Source organism: Sphaerodactylus townsendi, linkage group LG17 (assembly GCF_021028975.2).
Source record: "Sphaerodactylus townsendi isolate TG3544 linkage group LG17, MPM_Stown_v2.3, whole genome shotgun sequence".
Classification (NCBI taxonomy): Eukaryota; Metazoa; Chordata; class Lepidosauria; order Squamata; family Sphaerodactylidae; genus Sphaerodactylus; species Sphaerodactylus townsendi.
In genome coordinates, this window is record NC_059441.1 from 1,788,602 (window position 1) to 1,810,468 (window position 21,867).

The 21,867-nt window shown below is 47.1% G+C and overlaps 2 protein-coding genes across 3 annotated transcripts in view; both read left to right on the forward strand.

The window, feature by feature from the left end:
* The window catches only part of ARIH1 (ariadne RBR E3 ubiquitin protein ligase 1), a 34,843-nt gene extending 21,094 nt beyond the window's left edge, over positions 1–13,749 (forward strand). The window contains exons 7-14 of one of the 2 annotated variants that reach the window (XM_048481677.1): positions 374–480; positions 1,879–1,921; positions 2,263–2,334; positions 3,733–3,863; positions 4,472–4,529; positions 7,392–7,664; positions 8,922–9,034; positions 10,454–13,749. In XM_048481677.1, coding sequence (XP_048337634.1) covers positions 374–480; positions 1,879–1,921; positions 2,263–2,334; positions 3,733–3,863; positions 4,472–4,529; positions 7,392–7,664; positions 8,922–9,034; positions 10,454–10,538 — 882 coding nt within the window. In that variant the 3' untranslated portion in view covers positions 10,539–13,749. The remainder of the gene's footprint in view (positions 1–373; positions 481–1,878; positions 1,922–2,262; positions 2,335–3,732; positions 3,864–4,471; positions 4,530–7,391; positions 7,665–8,921; positions 9,035–10,453) is intronic. The other variant, XM_048481678.1, reaches the window with a different exon arrangement.
* A 1,844-nt stretch (positions 13,750–15,593) lies between these two features.
* The window catches only part of BBS4 (Bardet-Biedl syndrome 4), a 40,078-nt gene continuing 33,804 nt past the window's right edge, over positions 15,594–21,867 (forward strand). Inside the window, exons 1-2 of the mRNA XM_048482050.1 lie at positions 15,594–15,820; positions 21,764–21,815. Of these exons, the coding sequence (XP_048338007.1) occupies positions 15,797–15,820; positions 21,764–21,815 (76 nt within the window). The 5' untranslated portion in view covers positions 15,594–15,796. The remainder of the gene's footprint in view (positions 15,821–21,763; positions 21,816–21,867) is intronic.

A 21,867-nucleotide genomic window follows, 5' to 3' on the forward strand; every position in this document is an offset into this window, starting at 1 on the left:
CACCGGTGTCTTTCCAAGTCAAGCTGGGACAGGTCCAGAGGAGGGCAACCAAAATATAGCTTTCAAAGGGGCTTGGACAGATTGATGGAGGAGAAGTCGATCTCTGGCTACCCATCTTGATCCTCCTTGATCTGAGATGGCAAATGCCTGAGCAGACCAGGTGCTCGGGAGCAGCAGCAACAGCAGAAGGCCCTTGCTTTCACCTCCTGCAGGTGAGCTCCCAAAGGCACCTGGTGGGCCACTGCGAGTGGCAGAGAGCTGGACTAGATGGACTCTGGTCTGATCCAGCTGGCTTGTTTTTATGTTCTTATGGTTTCTCTGTGGGCAGTGAAGTTTAGTGAAGCTTTTTTGTTTTTGTTTTTTTCCCTTTCAGTGCAATCGACTGTTAAAATGGTGTCCCGCCCCAGATTGCCACCATGTCGTAAAAGTGCAGTATCCTGACGCTAAGCCCGTTCGCTGTAAATGCGGCCGTCAGTTTTGGTAAGCGCGGCTCCCGCTATGCGTTGGGATACAACCGTTGTGGACAGAGCTCAGGCTGAGAAGCCTCACGTCCCGCTGGCCCTCTTGAAACCACAAGTTGCTTCTGATAAAAAAAACCTGGTAGCTATCCCCAGGTCACAGAGAGCCGTGTGGGACCACTGGCCCCTTTGAGGTCTGGTACGCTCCGCAGAGGCCTGGCTGAGATCACAGGAATGGGTTTGTGGAGTGCTTGAGAGGACCCAGATGTTGCTTCAGTCTGTCGAAGGGCAGGTTTGTGGGCGGGGCATGCTGTTTCCATAGGCTCCCTCTCTGCCTACCAACAGACCTCTGCCCTCCTGAGAATCCCTCCTCTGCTTGCACGCCTTCCCAACACCTTCACTCACACCTGCCCTTTGCCTGATGGTACTAGGCCCGTGGTGGCGAACCTTTGGCACTCCAGATGTTATGGACTACAATTCCCATCAGCCCCTGCCAGTATGGCCAATTGGCTATGCTGGCAGGGGCTGATGGGAACTGATCCCGCAGCATCCTGGAGATATAGGTCCGCCACCACTAAACTAGGCTGTGATGCATAGTTGGGAGAGTCGTCCGCCATAGCTGTCAGGAGCATCCCATGCATGCTGTTCCTCAACAGAGCCCGCCGAGGGGATGGGGGGCGGTTATATAAGTCCAAGCAAGAATAATAATAATAATAATAACAAGAGCCCTTGAGGATGAGGTAGTATATAAGTCCAATAAAATAATAATAATAATAATAACAATGCTGGCAGCTTGGGTAGTGGAGCACTTGTGAGCAGGATAGACAGTAGCCAAGGTGTGCAGATGGGGATTTAGTGGCAGTGGGCTCCACCAAAAGCCCTGAGCACCGGTAGATGCCTCATCTTGGAGTAGGTGGATGCTGGCCCTAAAAATGAACATCTCCTGGAATGTTCCTGCCTTGTTTAAACTGGAGGCGGTCGTTTCCAAGATCCCTGACAAACCATGTTCAAGACACAAAGTTATGCTGCCACAGGAGTGCTGCCACAGGAGGTGGTGATGGCCACTAACCTGGATAGCTTTAAAAGGGACTTGGACAGATTTATGGAGGAGAAGTCGATCTTTGGCTACCAATCGTGATCCTCCTTGATCTGAGATGTCAAAGGCCTGAGCAGACCAGGTGCTCGGAAGCAGCAGCAGCAGAAGGCCATTGCTTTCACATCCTGCATGTGAGCTCCCAAAGGCACCTGGTGGGCCACTGCGAGTAGCAGAGTGCTGGACTAGATGGACTCTGGTCTGATCCAGCAGGCTCTTTCTTATCTTATGTAGGCTTCGTCATTGTTCTGTCCTGCATTTGAGTAACCTGCCTAGTTCTACTGTTGCTTGACTGCATAGGTAAACTTTTTTTTTTCATTTTGACAGCTTTAACTGTGGTGAAAACTGGCACGATCCCGTTAAGTGTAAGGTGAGCATTTGAACCTTTTCCCCCCTCCCTTAGTTCAGAACAGAGGGGAAGTAACCATAATTCTCAAATATCCCGGAAGTAGCATGCTGGTTCCAGAAATGCCAGTGTGTGGGATTACCATCCAGGAAGTTCCATAAATCAGCTTGTGCCAATGGCATCTTTACGAGATGTTTCCTAGTTCCTTGTCACCCGGTGGGGGTAGAAGTCCTAATTAATAATTAAAACGATGGCCAGGAAGCACAAAACAAGTCATTGGAAACAACCGAGGGAGATTTGTAGGCAGCCTTTAAAATCTGGGGTTAACGGTGACTGAAAGGCCTCTCTTTCCTGTTTCCAAACAGTGGTTAAAGAAGTGGATTAAGAAGTGTGATGACGACAGCGAAACTTCTAACTGGATTGCAGCAAACACAAAGGTTTGTCTTCGCTTCCTTTACAGTCTCTTGTCAGGTGCTTCATTGTATCCCAGGAGTGCTGCTTTTCTCACGCAAGGACCCTGACAAATTTTGAAAGCAACTGTTCTGACTAGCGGGAGGGCCGTGTCTTGCATGTGATAACCTTTGACCTGCTGAGCACTGAATGTGCAACTTAAACTGAAAGAAGCTACTGGAATCCTCACCATCAGTGCGGTACAATATACTGCCCTGTTTTCGGAGCAGGTTCGGTTGGTGCTGGTGGAAGTGAAATGTTTCTGCCTCTGTGCAGCCTGGGTTTCATGGTTTCAGAATATAAGAATGACCGCATGCACTTAAATTTGCCAGTGTATGAATCCCACTTAAATACTAGTAAACTTGGGGTCTAGTAAGCTAGAGACTTGGGGTCTCTTCCAACTCTATGATTCCGTGATTCTAAAAAGGGATTGTGGCTCAGTGATGGAGGTATCAGCTTGTTGTTCAGGTGTTCCCAGGTTCAGTCCTCAGCATCTCCTGTTAAGGATATCAGAAAATAGGCACCGTGAAAGACCTCCCCTTGAGACCCTGCGGCCAGACTGAATAGACCAGGGGTCTGCAACCTGTGGCTCTCCAGATGTTCATGGACTACAATTCCCATCAGCCCTCAATTGGCCATGCTGGCAGGGGCTGATGGGAATTGTAGTCCATGAACATCTGGAGAACCACAGGTTGCAGACCCCTGGAATAGACAGTATTGATCTCAATGGCTCAAAAGTCTGACTCCATGTAAAGCAGCTTCCTGTATGCAAATGCTTTCCCCGCCAAATCCATCCCATGAGTGAAAAAACTAAGGGTGTGGATGGGTTCTGTTGCTGAATAGCTGTATTTTTGCGGTAGGCCACTAAGTTTATCAACAGAAAGTCAGATAATGGATGGATGACTTCTGTCAGGTAGCGCGTCTGACCTCAGACGGGGCTATGGTTTCTGCAGTGATAATGTGCTTCCCTGACTTGCGGCTTCCTGTTGCCTTTGAACTTTGTAACCTGTACTGTGTATATTGCTCCCAGGCGCTAGTGGGGCTGAGATGAATGATTGTCATCTTCTTGCTTTGTAATGTTTTGCTTTGATGTTCCTGGGGACGGAAGGAAAGGGGGTACCTTTGGGACATTAAAAGGCGGCCGGGAGAGCCAGTGTTCAGAACTGGCTTCTTCTAGGGCTATTCTGCTGTCTGCAAATAAAGATTTCTGATCACAATCACCGAGTCCGATATTGGTCCAGGGCTTGACAGACTGAACTGAGGAATTGTTTCTCTTGCCATGATGTCACTTTTGTCTACCCTTTATATGGAAATAAACACATTGGCAAAAAAATAAGGGGAATAGCGTCCCTAACTTGCCCCCTCACTGCTTTTTTTTCTTGCAGGAATGCCCCAAATGCCATGTGACCATAGAGAAGGACGGAGGCTGTAATCACATGGTCTGTCGGAACCAGAATTGTAAAGCAGAGTTTTGCTGGGTGTGTCTTGGGCCTTGGGAGCCGCATGGATCTGCCTGGTAAGTTCAAGAAATGCTGCCCAGCTCTCGTATGGGTCTACTCCAGGGGTCATGCTGGCAGGGGCTGATGGGAATTGTAGTCCATGAACATCTGGAGAGCAGCAGGTTGCAGACCCCTGGTCTACTCGTACTGTCCTGTTTTGTCTTTACACACAGCACAGAGGCTCAAAATGATAGTCTGTATGTCTGGACTACAGAGCTCTCCTTTTCGCTCGCTCGCTCGCTCGCTCGCTCGCTCGCTCACTCACACACACACACACACTCACATGCAAACACACAGACACACAAAAATGAGCTCCCCTTTAGTGAGCTGCTGCTCCTGTGTAGGCCCTGAAGCCTGGGGAACCTATTGGAAGCATTCATTCTCTGTTTAAAATAAAAAAGGCAGTTTCAGAGAAATTTCAGTTGTAACAGTTTTATTATTATTGTAGGTTACTGCTGCTATAGTTTTAATAGTTTTAAGGTTTTGTATTGTTTTAATTGGAGCTATTCGATTTGTTTTATTGTCTTGTTATTTGTTGTTGTACACTGCCCTGAGCCCTTCGGGGGTAGGGCGGTTTATCAAATTGAATGAATAAATAAATACATATAAACATCTTCTCTTCCAGGTACAACTGTAATCGCTACAACGAAGACGACGCAAAAGCAGCCAGAGATGCGCAAGAGGTGAGTCCATAACTCTTGGCGAAGACCAAGACGAAGCTGCTCGGGTATAGGACGCTTTGGTCAAGCTAGAACTCCTTCATAATTTCTTCCATCGTTTCTGTGAGGTCTTCCCTTCCAGCCACAGAACTCGACGGGTCAGGCCAAGTCTGCGAAAGGGCCAGGTCAGCCTCTCGTGTCACAGCCAGCAATACAAATCCTTCTGAGCATGATCATGCGAGTCATTTTTCTGAATCCTCTTCTCCTACTTCTGGCCAACTTGTAAACCAGAAAACTTGGGCTGGAGTCTCTGAAGAGGGTGCGTTTCCTGGCAGATCTAGGAAGCGGTTTTTACGAGGCTGTCTTCTGCTCAGGTTTTTATTTTCCTAGGGATCCCCCCCCCCCCCCCGCACTTCTTCTCTAATAGCCTCATATCCTGACATTCTTCCTAGCCCATGTTCTGTTTTTAGGACAGAAGAAAATGTGCAGATATGCCTGATTTGTGCGAGGCAAGAAGAATCTTGGGATACTCTTCTCTGTTCTGTATTAATAATGTGTGAAGCGGCCTCAACATATGTCGTGTTGTGCCCTGAGCTAATTTCACTGAAGCTTATTGTAATGGCAAATTCCTTGTAGCAATTCATCCAGAACTTTGCAAGCATCTTCTGATGCAAGGAGGATTTATGGAGGAGAAGTCGATCTGTGGCTCCCAATCTTGATCCTCCTTGATCTGAGACTGCAAATGCCGTAGCAGACCAGGTGCTCAGGAGCAGCAGCAGCAGAAGGCCATTGCTCACAGAAGGCCTGTGAACTCCCAAAGGCACCTGGTGGGCCCCTGCGAGTAGCAGAGTGCTGGACGAGATGGACTCTGGTCTGATCCAGCAGGCTCTTTCTTATGTTCTCATGATATTCTTGAGTTAGCAGTATCTGCTGATATGCTGGGCAAGCATGGTAGAACGGCTAGTATGTTCCCCACTCCCCACTCCCTGCCAGAGCTTACTGGTGAAAGGTCAGTCCTTCTCTTGATCAAACCTACGTCACACAAGGATGTTGTGAGGATTAAACGGAGGAAGGGCAGAGACCACGGGCGCCACCCCGAGCACCTGGGAGAAAGGCAATAGGATTAAACATTTGGTGTTTGTTGAGCCACCTCCCCTTTAGGTAGGTGTGCATTGTTACTCGTTTGCTTAAACTGCGGGGCAAGGGAATCTGGTGCAAGTTGAGGGAACGTTTTGCTTTTGCGAGTTGTGGAGTGAAGCAGAGAACTCGAGTGCTTGAAACCATATGACCTCTCTTGGCCTCTGCTTCCTTAATGGATTAAATTGAAGGTTCTGGTTCTTGTCTTTGAGTGTCCCCATTTTCCCCGTGTTGCCTGTCTTCGTTTGGCCCGCCCCGCAGCACCCTGGGTGTAATACTTTCTCTTCTTTCATGCCTCGGCCCTCCCGTGTTCTCCCTCCCTTTGCTGGGCCCATCGTGTGCAAAAATGTGCCTTTTCCCTTTAGGCTTTCACCTCTAATCTCTGCTTTTCCTTCGTCTTTTCCTTCCTCACGTTGTGGTTTCTGTGAGGTGTTCCATTTAATATATCGTTGGCTGGTGCCAAGTTGTGAGGTGCTTTCTGACCATGAGTATCAGCGTTAGTACCGTTGAAATCAACTGTGCCGCTTTGTGACTTCCAAGACCAAAGCACGTTGCGGCACTTTCGAACTGGTCACCTCACAGCGTGGTGGGATGGGACGTTTCTGAGTGGGTTTTTTAAAAGCAAAGTGTTGATGTTCGTGGAGTTGAATCCGCATGTCTGTTTGGCTAGGCTTTTCAGCCTCGTCCTGCCATTGCAGCGGAGCTAACTTTTAAGCTGCATCTGGAAATCTGGATCATTTCCCCCCACCCCCACCCCAGGCTAAACATTAAAGCAAAACCCAAACCCTTTAGTCTTTCCTCCTGGAGAATCAGCAGGGTTCAGTGGTTAAGAGCAGGTGGATTCTACTCTGGAGAACGGGTTTGATTCCCCACTCCTCCACCTGAGTGGCAGAGGCTAATCTCCTACATTTCTGCTGGGAGACCTTGGGCTAGTCACAGTTCTTCGGAACTCTCTCACCCCCACCTACCTCATAAGGCAGTGGTGGAGAACCTTTGGCACTCCAGATGTTATGCATAAGCATAAGCATAAGCATAAGCATTTTATTGTCATTGTGCACGCACAACGAAATTTACAGCAGCATTCCTCGATGCACACAATTTCAGACTCATACAATTTCAGACTCAGAACGGACTCGCGCCCACATCATCGTATCCTCCACCCATCCCTACATGGCTAAATACATCAATGAAGCGGGTTTAGCATAGCCACAGCTCTAGAGTAGAAGCTGTCTCGCCTCTTTGTCCTAGTTCTGAGATCCTGTATAGATCTCTGCCAGATGGTAGCAGTTTAAAGAGAGTGTGCTGGATGAGGCCGGGTCCTTAAGAATATTTTGGTACTGTTGGAGCTTCGGGCATTATAGATTTCTTCCAAGGAGGGGAGAGGGCAGCCGATAATCCTTTGTGCAGTATTGATCAGTATTGAACTACAATTCCCATCAACCCCTGCCAGCGTGGCCAATTAGCCAGGCTGGCAGGGGCTGATGGGAATTGTAGTCCATAACATCTGGAGTGCCAAAGGTTTGCCACCACGGTCATAAGGTGTCTGTGTGAAGAAGGGAAAAGAACTTGTAAGCTGCCTTGAGTCTCCTTCAGGAGAGAAAGATGGGGTATAAATCCAAACTCCTCCTCTCCTCCTCCTCCTCTTTCTTCGTCTCCTTCTTCTAGCAGCTGTGCTCTAAAGTGTCGCCCTGTTCTGGCTTCTGTTACTTTGTTGTAATGCTTGATTTCCCCCCCTTTTCCCCCTAATGGGAATTAACACAGAGATCCAGAGCGGCCCTGCAGAGGTACCTCTTCTACTGCAACCGTTACATGAACCACATGCAGAGCCTGCGCTTCGAGCACAAGCTCTATGCCCAAGTGAAGCAGAAGATGGAGGAGATGCAGCAGCACAACATGTCGTGGATCGAGGTGCAGTTCCTGAAGAAAGCGGTCGACGTCCTCTGCCAGTGCCGTGCCACGCTCATGTACACATATGTCTTTGCCTTCTACCTCAAAAAGAATAATCAGTCCATTATCTTCGAGGTAAGGGAAGGTTGCTATAAGTGGGCTTCCAGGAGCCCTGTTTTGCAAGAACGAGAATTAGTAGCCCCCTGCACGTAATCTGTCATTGTGTAGGTGCACTCTAATCTGGAGAACCAGGTTTGATTCCTCGCTCTGCCACTTGTTCTGTAGAGGCTTATCTGGGGAACTGGATTAGCTTGTGCGCTCCAACACATGCCAGCTGGGTGACCTTGGGCTAGTCACAGCTCTTGGAACTCTCTCAGCCCCACCCACCTCACAGGGTGTTTGTTGGGGGGGAAGGAGATTGTAAGCTGCTTTGAGTCTCCTTACGGGAGAGAAAAGGGGGATATAAATCCAAACTCTTCTTCTACTTGGTTATGAAATTATTTGGATAGTTAACTGATTGAAGAATTTCTGGTTGCCTTCAACCAGAAAATCAGTTTCAGTTTTCACTTGCACATTACTTAAACCTTAACATACATGCTATTTATTTTGAAAGACTGAGAACTTCCAGTTTAATTGCTGTTTACATCCTCTCATTCTTGTACATTTTTAATATTTTCTTTTACAATAGCAGAGCAGAATAGAATCTTCAACCAATATGTCTGTAACTTCCTTATTTCTTGGTAGTCTGCCTTTCTCCCAGAGACTCCAGGCAGAGTACAAAGTATTTAAAATGTTGCCATCAAAACAATAAGACTGGATCACAAAGTTAGGGCAAACAAAAAACTTTAAGCATGACGCGTTTTGAACAATGCAAAAAGTTGTTTCCTTGCCAATTCAGCAAAGTTGTAGGTTAGTAAACTTAAGTTTTTTAGTCTTAAACTAAAGTACAGAGTGAATATTTAATCCTGGGACCCAAGTTTGGTTATAATATTGTTGCATAGCTTCAGGACAGAAGGGATAAGGAGCTTTTGCTGGATGTAAAAGTCTTGAACGAACGGTGGTTCCTGATGGAAAGGAATGTTGGCAACATCTGCCATTATTCATTTGTTCATGATGATCCAGAGTGACTCCTCAAGAAAAGAGAGGGCATCTGTAGTGTTGCCAGAGGCTATGTTAATATTCATTTGAATTCAGCGTTTCTGAAGGAAGAGACCTCTTCTCATTCATTCATAATATCTTGGTATTAATATTATACTTGGAAGTTGAATGAGTATCCAGTAACAGATGGTGCCAAATTCCTACAAATAAATTATTTGGCAACGTACATTTGAGCACTATTCCTCTCTCCTGCCTGAATTCTTTAAAAAGTGGTGCTTTTGTTTGCTTTTCTAGAATAATCAAGCAGATTTGGAAAATGCGACCGAGGTCCTTTCTGGGTATCTGGAACGAGATATATCCCAAGATTCGCTCCAAGACATAAAGCAGAAAGTACAAGATAAGTACAGGTATACGTCCTTTGAAATGGCGTGGTTCGCCGGTGGCCACAACTTGGAAGTTCAAAATGAACTCACAGCCTGGAAACTGCTTCTTGCTGCCGCGATAGTTTGTGGGAGAGGAGAGGCTGGCGGGGCAAATTGCCCTTGGCCTTCGGCCACCTTCCCTGATCGGCTGGTACAGGAGGATCAAACAGCTGCGCTCAGCAGGAAGTCGCAAGCACGTGGGGGAAATCAAGCTAATGCTGGCACAGCTGAGAGCTCTAATCTGAGGCTTCTAGGCTCTTAACAATTTTATTCGACTTTTTAAAAAACTTGAGAGGTGAACCTGAGGCTGACCGTAGGTCACTTGCAAAAGGCTTGTTTTCCTTCAAAGGTTTCAAAGGGCAGAGATGGACGGCAGAGGAACTGTCAGGCCCGAAGTGACGTGTGTGCGTCCAGTTGCAAGGCGTGATTTTCTTGAGTGGCTTTCCTTAGTGTTTGAAGGGTGTGCAAGATGAGGTGTGGGAGAGGCATCATTCCCAGGTGGCGATTAATTTGCATGCTGGGCTGTGTTCTCCCCGGAACCAAAGGACATCTTGTGGGTGTTTCCCACACTGCGCTCAGGGGAGACAGGAAATGACATCAGGATTCCTCTTCCTGCCACATGGAAACGCCTCTTCTGGTCAGTCCTTTCCTGCCTCCAAGGGGAGAAGCAGCTAGTCAGGGTGCCTGCGAGCTGCCTTGATTCTTCCAGCTGCTCTCAATTGGCATGCCCGCCTCTTCTCATGGAGAAGGACGTGGCTGCAGCCACGGAAATTACAAGTTGGTCAAGATCATAAGTTTTGGTAACGGGAGTTAAGCCAGGGCACACGCAAAAGGTGATTGTCCAGCCAAGCACTGCCTGCTTAGAATGAATAGTCGTAGCTGGTGTGTGGAAGAAAACCTCGCCTGCTCTCCGGCAACACTCGCAATCGTTAATGGATCCTTTTTTGTGGCTGTAGCTGAGTAATCCACCAAGCGGCTTGCCTCCGTCCAAGAGGCATCCTTGCAGAACCGTTGTTGACTTTCTGCATAAAGCCCCGTGAAATAACCAGCCATGTGAAAACCTAAGCCAGGGTGGTGTAGTGGTTGTGAGCAGGTGGATTCTAATCTGGAGAACCGGGTTTGATTCCCCGCTTTGCCGCCTGAGCGGCAGAGGCTTATCTGGTGAACCGGATGTGTTTCCGCACTCCTGCGTTCCTGCTGGGTGACCTTGGACTAGTAACAGTTCTCTCAGAACGCTCTTAACCCCACCTGCCTCACAAGGTGTCTGTTGTGGGGAGAGGAAGGGAAAGGAGCTTGTCAGCCACTTTGAGTCTCCTTACAGGAGAGAAAGGTGGGGTATAAATCCAAGATCCCCCCCCCCCCACCCAGTGACTGACTGTCGTAACATCCTCCTTCCTTTTGCAGATACTGCGAGAGCCGACGAAGGGTTTTGCTGCAGCACGTGCATGAAGGCTACGAGAAGGACCTGTGGGAGTATATTGAGGACTGAGGCCGGCCTGCATAAAACAAAACAAAAAAACAACCAACGAAACCCCCCTCCCTGAACTCTGAAAACCTTTGACCACCTAGAGTGCTCATGCCATTAAAAAAAAAGCAAAAACACACACAAAAAAAAGGGGGCACGTACGCCTATTACACCCGCTGGTCTGTAGTACCGGAATTCTGTTTTTGTTCATGGAGAAAAAAAAATTAAGTAAATTATATTGTAATAAAAAAGGTAGATAAACCAATGTACAACAGTATTCTAGGTGGCCAGTTAAGTGTGACAGACGCACTAAAAAAACAAAACCCTCCAACTTTAACTTGTAACGTAGCTTTGTTCTCCGAGCTGACTTCTTTCGCTCTCTCTCTCTCTCTCTCTCTCCCCCCCCCACCACCTTTCTCCTACACGTATTACAGATGAAATTGAAAACCATTTCTTGACACTGCTTTTCATGTCCGACCAGCCATTTTGATGTATTTTGGTATAGGATTTCCGCCACCCCTCCCCTCTCGCCCTGCCCTGCCTCCCCCGCCCCCCAGCTCCCCCTCACACACATACCAGTTCATGGGTGAATGTCGTTCGGCTTATTGTAAAGAGGATGGGGCGGGGGGGCGGGGAGGGGTCGAGGGGCACAAAAGCAAAAGGGCGGGGGACTTTGTATATGACTTTTAAAAAAAACAAAGAGGACAACACAGTATTTTTCAAAAATTGTAAATAGCGCATATGCATGGGCAAAGAGCAGGCGTGGCACGTGTTTGCATAATGTTTAATTACAAAAAAAATATTTATTCTTTAAAAATCTTCAAGATTATGTCTATTTGCTGTGCATTTTCTTTCAGTTTGCTTTTTACCTGGGATGGGGATTTGGGGTGGGGGTGGGGCAGGGTGTGCTGCTACGACGACTCTTCCTTTCTATTTCTCAAAAACGTTTTCGAGAGACTCTTGGTTTCTCCTCTTCCCCCCCTCCCCCTTTCTGCAGCTCCTTTGCGACTGTTCCATGGTTTGGGTGTGTTCCTTTGCTGGCAACGGACACTGTCCCACTCACCCTACCAGCTTCTCACCCAAACTGATCCCCCTCCCCCCCACTTCCACCCGGTGTGTGTTTCTGTTTGGAAATGAAAGTGTTGTGATTCTGGCTGCTTTTGTCTCTTTCCTCGGAGTACCACCCCCTGGATCATCCCAGCTCTTTCCTTGCACGCGAGGCGCCCTCCCCGCCACCCGGCTGCCATTCATAGGACAAGTTAGGAATCTTCTCTGCGGTCTCGAGCGTCGAATGGAACATACCTCATTGCTCGTTTCTTTGGCAGTCGCACAACACCGGGAACAAAGATGGAGTTGCCGTGGGTAATATTTTTGGGGCTTGGATGTTGGGGGGCGGGGGGGATGTCTGCTAGCAGCCATCCAGTTGTGAAGGGCCTGCAGTCTCCGAAGTTTGCTGGGGGATTTATTCCCGTTAGAGAGATGCGTGCGTTTCAGCTTCCCCAGAGTGATTTAGAGTCTATTTTTGGAACTCAACGCCACGCTAAAGCAACCAGTAGAGGCAGGTAATTAAATCAGGTTCATCATAGGACCTTCCTCCCTGTGGTCTTTTCCACCACGGCAGTGTTAACTAGGAAACAGCAAAGAGAGAGAGTCAATCTACAGAAGCGGTTGGTCTCAAAAAAAGAGATCTGTTGCCCGTTTCCCAAAGGGCTACTTCAGCTTTTATTGCTACTAGAGACTGTGGCCAAGGATCCAAAGATCTGCTTGGAGGAATTTCATGCACCCATGGGTAGGGAGTGCACTGGACTTAGGTTTCTTGAGTAGCATTCCCCTTCTCTCTACCCCACTCCTTTCCCAACTGAGAGGAGGCTTGAGACTTCTAGTGAATTGAAAAAAAGTTTGTGGTATGTCGAGAGTGCTGTTAGAAAGTGACGAATTTCACTGATCTGTGACAGGCCAGTGTCACAAAGAGAAGCTGAGGTTTGCATTGGCTCAGCCTCCTTTGCTCGCGACGGGGCTTGTTGGCTTTTGGCTGGTTTCTGGGATGCCGGATGAGCCCATATCCCGTTGTGCGGTGAGCGTTCAGTGCCCCCTTAGCCTGTGCCGGAAGAAATCGTGGCAGCCTTTGTAGAGAGCGGTGGATACTCGAAGGATTCTGTTCCACTGAGCGTGGGGCAACCGCCACTTGGACAGTTCTCCGACTCTGCCACGTGCTTCACGGGGTCTTTTGCGTGCTGCCTCCCAAGATTGAAAGCTTCCGGTCTGATTTTTCCAGCGTACAACTTGTAAGATTCTTCTCGGACTGGTTTGATGGAACAGGTGGCCATGCTGTGTGGGTGCGTGATTCGGATGAATGTTTCCATGCTTTCAGCATTTCTTCCCCCTCCCCGGATGTTTTTTTTTCTTGTTTCAAAACACCTTGCTCTTGCCATTCTCCCCCAGCCCCTTCCCTGACTAAAATACAGATGCCCCAAACTGTATTATCAACATGCTGTTTTCCTGCTCCTGAGGATCATGCCATCTAAATTTTTAGAAAGCTTTTTCTAAAACACTGGGCTTTGGAGTGAGTGGACTTAAATCGGCAGCTCTTCTGACAGCTTGCTTGCCGGTCTCTTCCCAGCCCTTTCGAGGCGATCCCCCCCTTCTCGAAAGCGAAATGGCTTGCCAACGAAGATGCTATCCGAGCTTTTTGGTTGACGCGGTAAACGACAGGAGAGTTTGTGTTGGACTTGATCATGGGCTGATTGGGAAAGAAATACTCTCTGGCCACGCAACAGGAGAGCAGAGCTTGACCACCGGTCTGTTTTAGCACCCTGCTTTCCCCTCCCACTTAATTCACTCACAGCTGTGTTTTGGTTTTCTGTAGCGTATGTATAAGACGGTCTTAATTTTTTTCCCCCCCAGAACCATTTAACCCTGAAATGTTTTAGTGCAACTGCTGTATTAGGAAACCAGTTATTGCGTGAGATGAGAGCCGTGTTCTTCGGAAAACCTTTCCGTGTACAGGATCCTATCATCCGGCACTTGGGGGTGGTAAGACAATCGAGGCTGGGCGGACGGACTGGAGGATTCATGATCATCTTATTTTTTTTTTCCCACCTAGAGAGCACCTTGTGCTATGGAAATAACTGTTCTTAGACTTCATTGTAACTGCTGGACTGTTCCGTGTTAAGGCTAAACAGAGGGAGAGAAAGCGTTCCTAATTCTAATAAACTTTTATTTTGTTATTTCATTAGTTACTTGTGTTTGCTTGCAGTAATTTCCGGCTCCGGAGCGGGGCACTCCTGTCTCGCCCGGCTTTCTGCTTCGGGTGACTCTCAGAAGTCAGTATGCGCCAACGGCATCCTTGTATATCGTACGGTATAGTTAATTTACATACCGCCCTCCCCCAAAAGGCACAACAATATAATAACAATCATCATAACATCATACAACAAACATCAAGAAACATAATATCAATAAACATCATAGATATAACATTATAAACAAGCATAGCATTATAAAACATAACCTTATGAGCAACAATATTAAAAAGTGCTCAACTGGTGTTCTGTCTCCATCTGGTCAGATGACCTGGGGATCCATAGTTGCACTTACAGCAGGGGGTGGGTTTTCCTCCCTTAGGACCCTTTGCATGGCAGTCTTGGTGTACAGCAGGCAGAATGGGCCAGGTTGCAGCTGGCCTTTACAACAAGACTTTGTAATAACAACAACAACAACTAGACTTTGTGACTCCTCAGACCGGGGCTGAGAAAGCTACATGTGAACTCCAGCTTTCAGTCTCTCCTGTCTTTCTCGTGGGATATATTACTGCAGCATCTTGGTCCAGCCCCCATCAGCCCTGTCTCCCTTGCCACAGACATCCAGAATTGGCTTCCAAGTACCCTACGGAGAAGACCCAATATTCAGAAAAAACAGAGTTTGGATTGATGTCCCACCTTTCTCTCCTGTAAGGAGACTCAAGGTGGCTTGCAAGTTCCTCTCCCAACAGACACCTTGTGAGGTAGGTGGGGGCTGAGAGTTCTGAGAGAACTGACTGGCCTAGCAGGCTTCATGTGTAGGAGCAGGGAAACAAATCCAGTTCCTCAGATAAGAGTCCGCCATTCTTAACCACTACACAATGCTGGCTTTTGAATCTATCTCAAATCTAATTTTGGCTGAATGTTCATCAATTGTATATGGTACCTAAATATCTGCTTTTAGCAATTAGCCCCAAAAAGGCTTTCAACACAGTTGGGGATGGTTTCCATAGAAACCATGCCTTTTCCCTCTGCTATCTGTCTTGATCGCAAAGGCAGCTTAGCTGAAAATTGCTTCCATCTGTTCTTATCAAGATCACATATTGCCACTCTTGAGATCTAAGTGCGTTCCTGTTGTGTTGCCGCTGTCCAGGATTGGTGGTTTGGGAAAATCCTCCAGCCTTGTGGGTGCAGCCAGACTCCACCGTCCAAAGCTAACATTTCCCTCCCAAGGAAAACTGATAGCTGGAGCTGTAGGATAATTCCTGCACGTGGGAATGGCCATTCTGTGGGTCTGGCTGGGTTTATCCTGCACCACGTAAAATGAGATGAAGCCTCAGCCAGGGGTCTTTAAACTATGCCCCCCCCCCCAGATGTTCATGAACTACAATTCCCATCAGCCCTGCCACTTGGCCATGCTGACAGGGGCTGATGGGAATTGTAGTCCATGAACATCTGGGAGGCATACTTTGAAGGCCCCTGCGCGGCCAAGTCGCATCAACACGTTTAATGACGCTGCCGACAACGACAATTGATTCTCATTCGGAATTATGAAGCGCAGCGAGGGCGGGGAGCAGTTTAGTTCAGTCTCCTTTTATGATCCTCCTCCCCTTAAGAATGGTACAGTCCGTGGTCTCCCCCCATCACTCTTGCGGCTCTCTGGACAAGACCAATGTCCGAAGTGGGGGGGGGGGGAAATGGAGACTATCAGGCTCGGAATAGCGGGCCAAGAGGGCGGAGCCACACCCTCCTCAGTTACATCACCTCTTCTCAATCCCGACAAGCCTTGCGGCGGCCGCGGCTTCCCTTCGCTTGCCTTCTCATCGCGCGGGCTGGGGGAGGAGCTACGTGAGGGTGCGCGGGAGCCTTGGCAACGGGACATCCGGGTACCCCGCGCGGCTCGCGATAGCTTCCGAGTCGCCTGGTAACCTTGACAACGGGGCCTGCGGATAATAACTCAAGTTGCGACCGGTCGCTTCCGTGTCGTCCGGTCGCCTTGGCAACCAGACAACTCGCGGAGGCCGTCTTGGTAGCTCCAATAGGATGGCGGAGGTGAAGGCCCGACCGGTAAGGGGGGGGGGGTGTCCGCTTTCCCCTCTTGCTCCCCCATGTGGTCCCCGGAAATAATAATAATGATGATGATGATGACTTTATTATTATTAAATTCTAATAGTTATATCCTTATTATAATCAAATTACACTGTTATGCTCTTATCAAAACCTTTTATTCTTATTTATATTAATAATAATACTTTAAAAATAATGTTTATCCAATATTTATGAATTTACGTGAATACTTCGTTGGGAGTGACAGCGAAGATCATTTTCTCCGCCCTCCCCATTCCTGACCAATGGGCAATCGGCCTGTGGAACTCACCGCCACAGGATGTGGCGAAAAGTGACAGGCTGAGATGTCTTGAAAAGAGGATGGAGGCAAACGCCTGGAACCCAGGAAGGGGTAGGGTTGCCAAACCAACAGGTGGGGTCTGGGGGATTTCTTGGCAGCTCTAGTGTTGGAGACTGAAACTAGGACCTGCCACGTGTGAAGCAGATGTGCTGCTACCAAACTGTGCCGCCTTCCTGAGGGGCTGTGGTTGTTGTGCATGGTGATTTGTAGGATGATAGGAAGTGTTCCTGAGAGCTTCCAGTCTGAGAAATTCACTGCAGGTAGAAACAGCTGGAGGAGTGGAAGATGGAAGCAAACAATTGAAGGAAAGGAAATCCACTGGTTAGGTGAGGGCGGGTTGGAGCTGAAATGCTTATACAGTGGAACCTCGGTTTTCATTGCCTCCGGTTTTCATCGGTTTCGGTTTTCATCGATTTTTTCAGTGAAAAATTTGTCTCGGTTTTCATCGATTTGCAGTAAGGTGCAGGGGTTTGCGGAGCCCTTCAGGGATTGGGCGGTCTACAAATCCAAATAATAAATAAATTTTAAAAATCACCCAGACAAAGCAGTTGCAGGCCGTGTCTGCAACTTGTTTAATGACAACGTCTTGCCCCATTTCAGACAAATCTTAAAGAGGCGTCAGAAACACACCTCTTTGGACAGCTTTCTGGTGCCACATTGGTCCACTGGCTCTGAAGCTGGTCCTAGTGTTATTGTTTGTTCCTGTTTTCAGCATTAAACACTATGTTTATTCACCAAAAAAATGTGTTTTTGGTATGTTTTTTGGAGTGCCTAGAGCGGATTAATTGGATTGACATTGATTCCTATGGAAAAGTTTGCCTCAGTTTTCATCAGTTTCGGTTTTCATCGATTCTTTTCGGACGGATTACCAACGAAAGCCGAGGTTCCACTGTATAGTCTTGTTGGTCTCATAGGCGCTACTGGGTTCAAATCTACTGCAGACCAATGCAGTAATCTGGAACAGCCTTATAAAGTGAGTTCTCCGGGTTTAAGATCAGTCCACATGACCATTTTAGATGGATCTTAGCTGAGTATTTATTGTATTTATTGTTAGATTTAACATGCTGCTCTCCCTAGCCAACAGCCAGGCTCGGAACGGTTAAAAATAAAACATCCTCTCTAGAACAATTCGGCTATTAAAATGAATATAGCAATAAGATGTTAAATTATGGGCTCTCGATGGCATCGTGACAATTCCTAAAAACAATTTACCAATAGAGAAGACGCCTGTCTCTGTCTGGTTTAGTTCACCAAAATGCTCTGCTTTTTAAAACTTCACTTTCAACCACTTTTTCATGTTTTTTAGTTGCTGCTAGCATAGTAAGAGTTGTTCAGTGGTGGAATTGGCTGCCTGGGGGGTGGGGTGAGGTCCCCCTCACTGGCCACCTTCAATCAGCAGCTGGACGAAGACTTATCGGGGATGCTTTAGGCCAGGGGTCTGCAACCTGCGGCTCTCCAGATGTTCATGGACTACAAATCCCATCAGGCCATGCTGGCAGGGGCTTATGGGAATTGCAGTCCATGAGCATCTGGAGTGCCATAGGTTGGCCACCCCTGCTTTAGGCTGATGATCCTGCATGGAGCAGGCAGTTGGACTAGGTGGCCCCTTCTATCCTCCTGTGGTTCTGCTCTATGATTCTAACCACCAGTTCTGGAGCGAGAGAACGGAACTGAAAGGCTGTGAGGGCAAAGAAGTTGTGATATGTGTTCAGTTTTCTCCTTAACTTGAATGCTAGGAACTTGTGCTGCTGCTCAAGGAAAGCGGTCGCCTGCCTAGATTCCTTGAAATGTCTTCCAGTAATGTCTAGAAAGGGCATGACTCACGGCCGTTAAACATCTTTGGTGACCACAACTGAAGGATTTAAGATCTTTAATAGCCATTTTAACAGGGACGTTTCGGCTCAGTGTGACCCATCCAGTGATTCGTAAGCCGATCCATTTGACTATATTTGGTATTGCAAGGCACATTTTGTTGGCGGGGTGGGGCTACGCTGGATTTTTTTTCCACTGGTGCCTCCTGCTGACTCAGCACAGCCAAGTCTCTGGGCGCAGGGCAGGGTTGATTTAAATTTGTGGCAGGCAACTTTTCAAAATGAAGTGTTCTTGGGTCGTCTGGCCAGTTTTAAAAATTACCATCCACTACTCCAGGGGTGGGCAATTATTTTTTTCCATGGGGCCGCATAAGAAACAGAAAATATTGTCGAGAGCCGGGCCAAAAGGCAGGGGGGCCAGTCAGGGTCATCCGGTGGGCCGGATGTGGCCCGCGGGCCGTATAATGCCCAGGTCTGCACTACTCTGTTGCAGGCGGTAGGGTTTGGAAGTCTTTTGGAACTCCTCCATGTTCAAATTACATGGATCAGTTCCAAAAGACTTCCAAACCCTTCCGCCTGCAACGAAATTCTATTTGTGGCTTGTTTGTTTAGAGCTGCAACGAAGTTCTGTTTGTGGCTTCTTCGTTTAGAGCTGCCCTTTTTCAGAACTCTATTCTAACTGTGCCCATCTTTGCCGGGAATTTTCAGGTGGGGCAGCTGGTCCGTCAACATACCCTGCAAAAAAAAAAAATTAGGCTCCTGCTTCGATGCAGAAAAAAAGGACATCCTTGCCTTTTCTAATGCAACATCTGACTGTACTAGCCCAGCTTCGTTGCCCTTAGATTAATCAGATTATGTTTTGGTCCTCAAGGTCTTTACTCTAAAACTATGAGTGTGTTTGTGTGTGTGTGTGTGTGTGAGAGAGAGAGAGACAGTCTTTATCCGATTACAACAAAAATAGAATTCCTGCTGTTACTGACCCTGTCGCTGAACCCAAGATCTCTATCGGTCTTGCAAGCAGTTCCTCAGATACTTTGATAAAGCTTGCTATCGTGTTTCCCCGAAAATCAGACAGTGTCTTATATTAATTTTTGCTCCCAAAGATGTGCTGTGTCTTATTTTCAGGGGAGGTCTTATTTTTCCGCTCCACAGCTGCATGCCCTGGTGTTCGACGGGCATGCTTCCAAACAAAAACTTTGCTACGTCTTACTTTCGGGGGATGCTTTATACTTAGCATTTCAGCAAAACCTCTACTACGTCTTATTTTCAGGGGATGTCTTATTTTCGGGGAAACAGGGTAAAACCACCAGTTAATGGACTCCTGTCGGAAAGTATGGTACATTTGTTGCTTAGGAAGAGGGAGTTTGTTGCTTTAAAAAAGGGAGCCAGCGTTGTGTAGTGGTTAAGAGCAGGTGGATTCTAATCTGGAGAACAACTTCTTCTTCTTCTTCTTCTTCTTCTTCTTCTTCTTCTTCTTCTTCTTCTTCTTCTTCTTCTTCTTCTTCTTCTTCTTCTTCTTCTTCTTCTTCTTCTTCTTCTTCTTCTTCTTCTCCTTCTCCTTCTCCTTCTCCTTCTCCTTCTCCTTCTCCTTCTCCTTCTCCTTCTCCTTCTCCTTCTCCTCCTCCTCCTTCATTTTTTCTTCTTCATTTTTTCTTTTTCTTTTTCTTTTTCTTCTTCTTTTTCTTCTTCTTCTTCTTCTTCTTTTTTCTTTTTCTTTTTTTTCTTCTTCTTTTCCTTCTTCTTTCCCTTCTTCTTCTTCTTTTCCTTCTTCTTTCCCTTCTTCTTCTTCTTCTTCTTCTTCTTCTTCTTCTTCTTCTTCTTCTTCTTCTTCTTCTTCTTCTTCTTCTTCTTCTTCTTCTTCTTCTTCTTCTTCTTCTTCTTCTTCTTCGTGTATACTGCTGGCCTAGGCTGATGTCAGTTTTCTGCTATGGTTTTGTTCATGAGCTAAGGTGACTCACACTCAGATTTGAAGGGAAGGAATTCTGAGGAGCCCCCAAAACTGGTGTGAGCAGGGGAGAGACTTTTGCCTTTATTAGCAATGTGGAGGGAACTTGCTGAAACCTGACCACGTCCCTATGATTTTCCCCCTAATGAACTGTCTCGCCGGGCGTTTTTACAAATGAGATTTCCCATCTGGAAGTGGGGGCGGCATCAACGTAAGCGAGAATGGGGGTGGGTGGGTAGCAATGCCAAAGGCTCTCAACATGCAGGTTTCATTTCCCATGACAAACAGAAGGCTTTCCAGGCCTTCCCCGTGGCCAGAATGATTGCCATCGCTTTCATTACACATGCATAGAAAAAAGCAGAACCATGAAAAACAGGCTCTCGGTGCGGGCACAGATCTCTTCCAAGCGTGAGTTCGTTAAAAAGCGGCACAGATCAAAATTCCCTTTCTGCCTTCGAAAACCTGCTTTTAAACTGTGGAAGCATCTAGGGAAAGGGGAGCCCCCCTGCCCGTTTCTGCAGATCCTCCTATTGCTTGAGTTACCTTTTCACTCTCAAACAGTTGGGGACCGGCCATTGTGGGCTTAATGGGCTGTTTCGTGGATGGTTTTATTGGTCACGTCATCCGTTAGTCATGTCCACTACCTAGACCTTTTCCAAGGATTGTTCTCTATTTCCTGTATGTGACAAAGATTAAATTAAACAATAAAGCCCATAAACATAAGCCCAGTTCGTTCGTTCGTTCGTTCGTTCGTTCGTTCGTTCGTTCGTTCGTTCGTTCGTTCGTTCGTTCTTTCTTTCTTTCTTTCTTTCTTTCTTTCTTTCTTTCTTTCTTTCTTTCTTTCTTTCTTTCTTTCTTTCTTTCTTTCTTTCTTTCTTTCTTTCTTTCTTTCTTTCTTTCTTTCTTTCTTTCTCTCTCTCTCTCTCTCTCTCTCTTTCTCTTTCTCTTTCTCTCTTTCTCTCTTTCTCTCTCTCTTTCTCTCTTTCTTTCGGCTTTTATACCGCCCCTCCCCCAAAGGGCTCTCACTGAAGGAGTAAAGCTTTGATTGGATCAAACCATTTTACACTGTAAATAGGGGCATCATGTAGATCAGGGGTCCCACGGGCACCTTGGCGCCCACCAAGCGTTTCAGAAAGTGGCCATGCCAGTTGTTAGGGAGAGTTGGTTACTAGTTGACATCAAGAAAGGGCTTTTCAGTGGAGGATCAGGAAGGCCGCCAAACACGTGGACCTTCCTTAGTGAAGATGTGGCTCCATTTGCCCTTCAGGTTTTTCTTTTCCCCAGGAAGTGTGTGAGGAGAGGCTGGCTTTGCCTCCTGCAAAAGCCAGTTTGGGTTTGCCTCTGCTTCCTGTGGAAGCTGTTTTTGGGGTGGCATTCATCACCTCTCTCAAAATTCCAGATGTGCCTCACGAGGTCAAAAAAGACTGGGCGCCCCTGGTGTAGATGAATGTCTCCTCCACCTAAAAGACTAGATAGCAGGCAGAAAGATTTCAGTTTAGCATTTTCCCGACTTGTTAGATTTCTGAATGAAGGGATGGGTGTGTGTGTGTGTGTGTGTTGCAGAACATTCCAGTCATGTGACCTGCACCCGCATTCTAGTTAGTTTTTCTGTCCTGTGTTCTAGTGTGAGCACATGGGCTTACTGTCTCATTGAGGACTGCTCAAAGTTATCAGAGTTATGCCTCTGTCTGAAATGATTTGTGCTTCGTAAGTCCAGCATCTTTTTGTGGTTCTTCCCCAAATGCCGTCGTAACCCTCCCTGAGACTGTGGCAAAGGGCAGGTAATAAATGTGAATGTGAATAGAATAACGGGTGGACTTTTATTTATTATTTATTTTGCATTACAGATTGCACCCTTCCCAGCGACCTCAGACCTTCCAAAACCTCGCTCAGGAAAAGGTTTGTTCCCGTTTATACGTACAGTTATTTAATGTGGAAAGCCATTTATAAG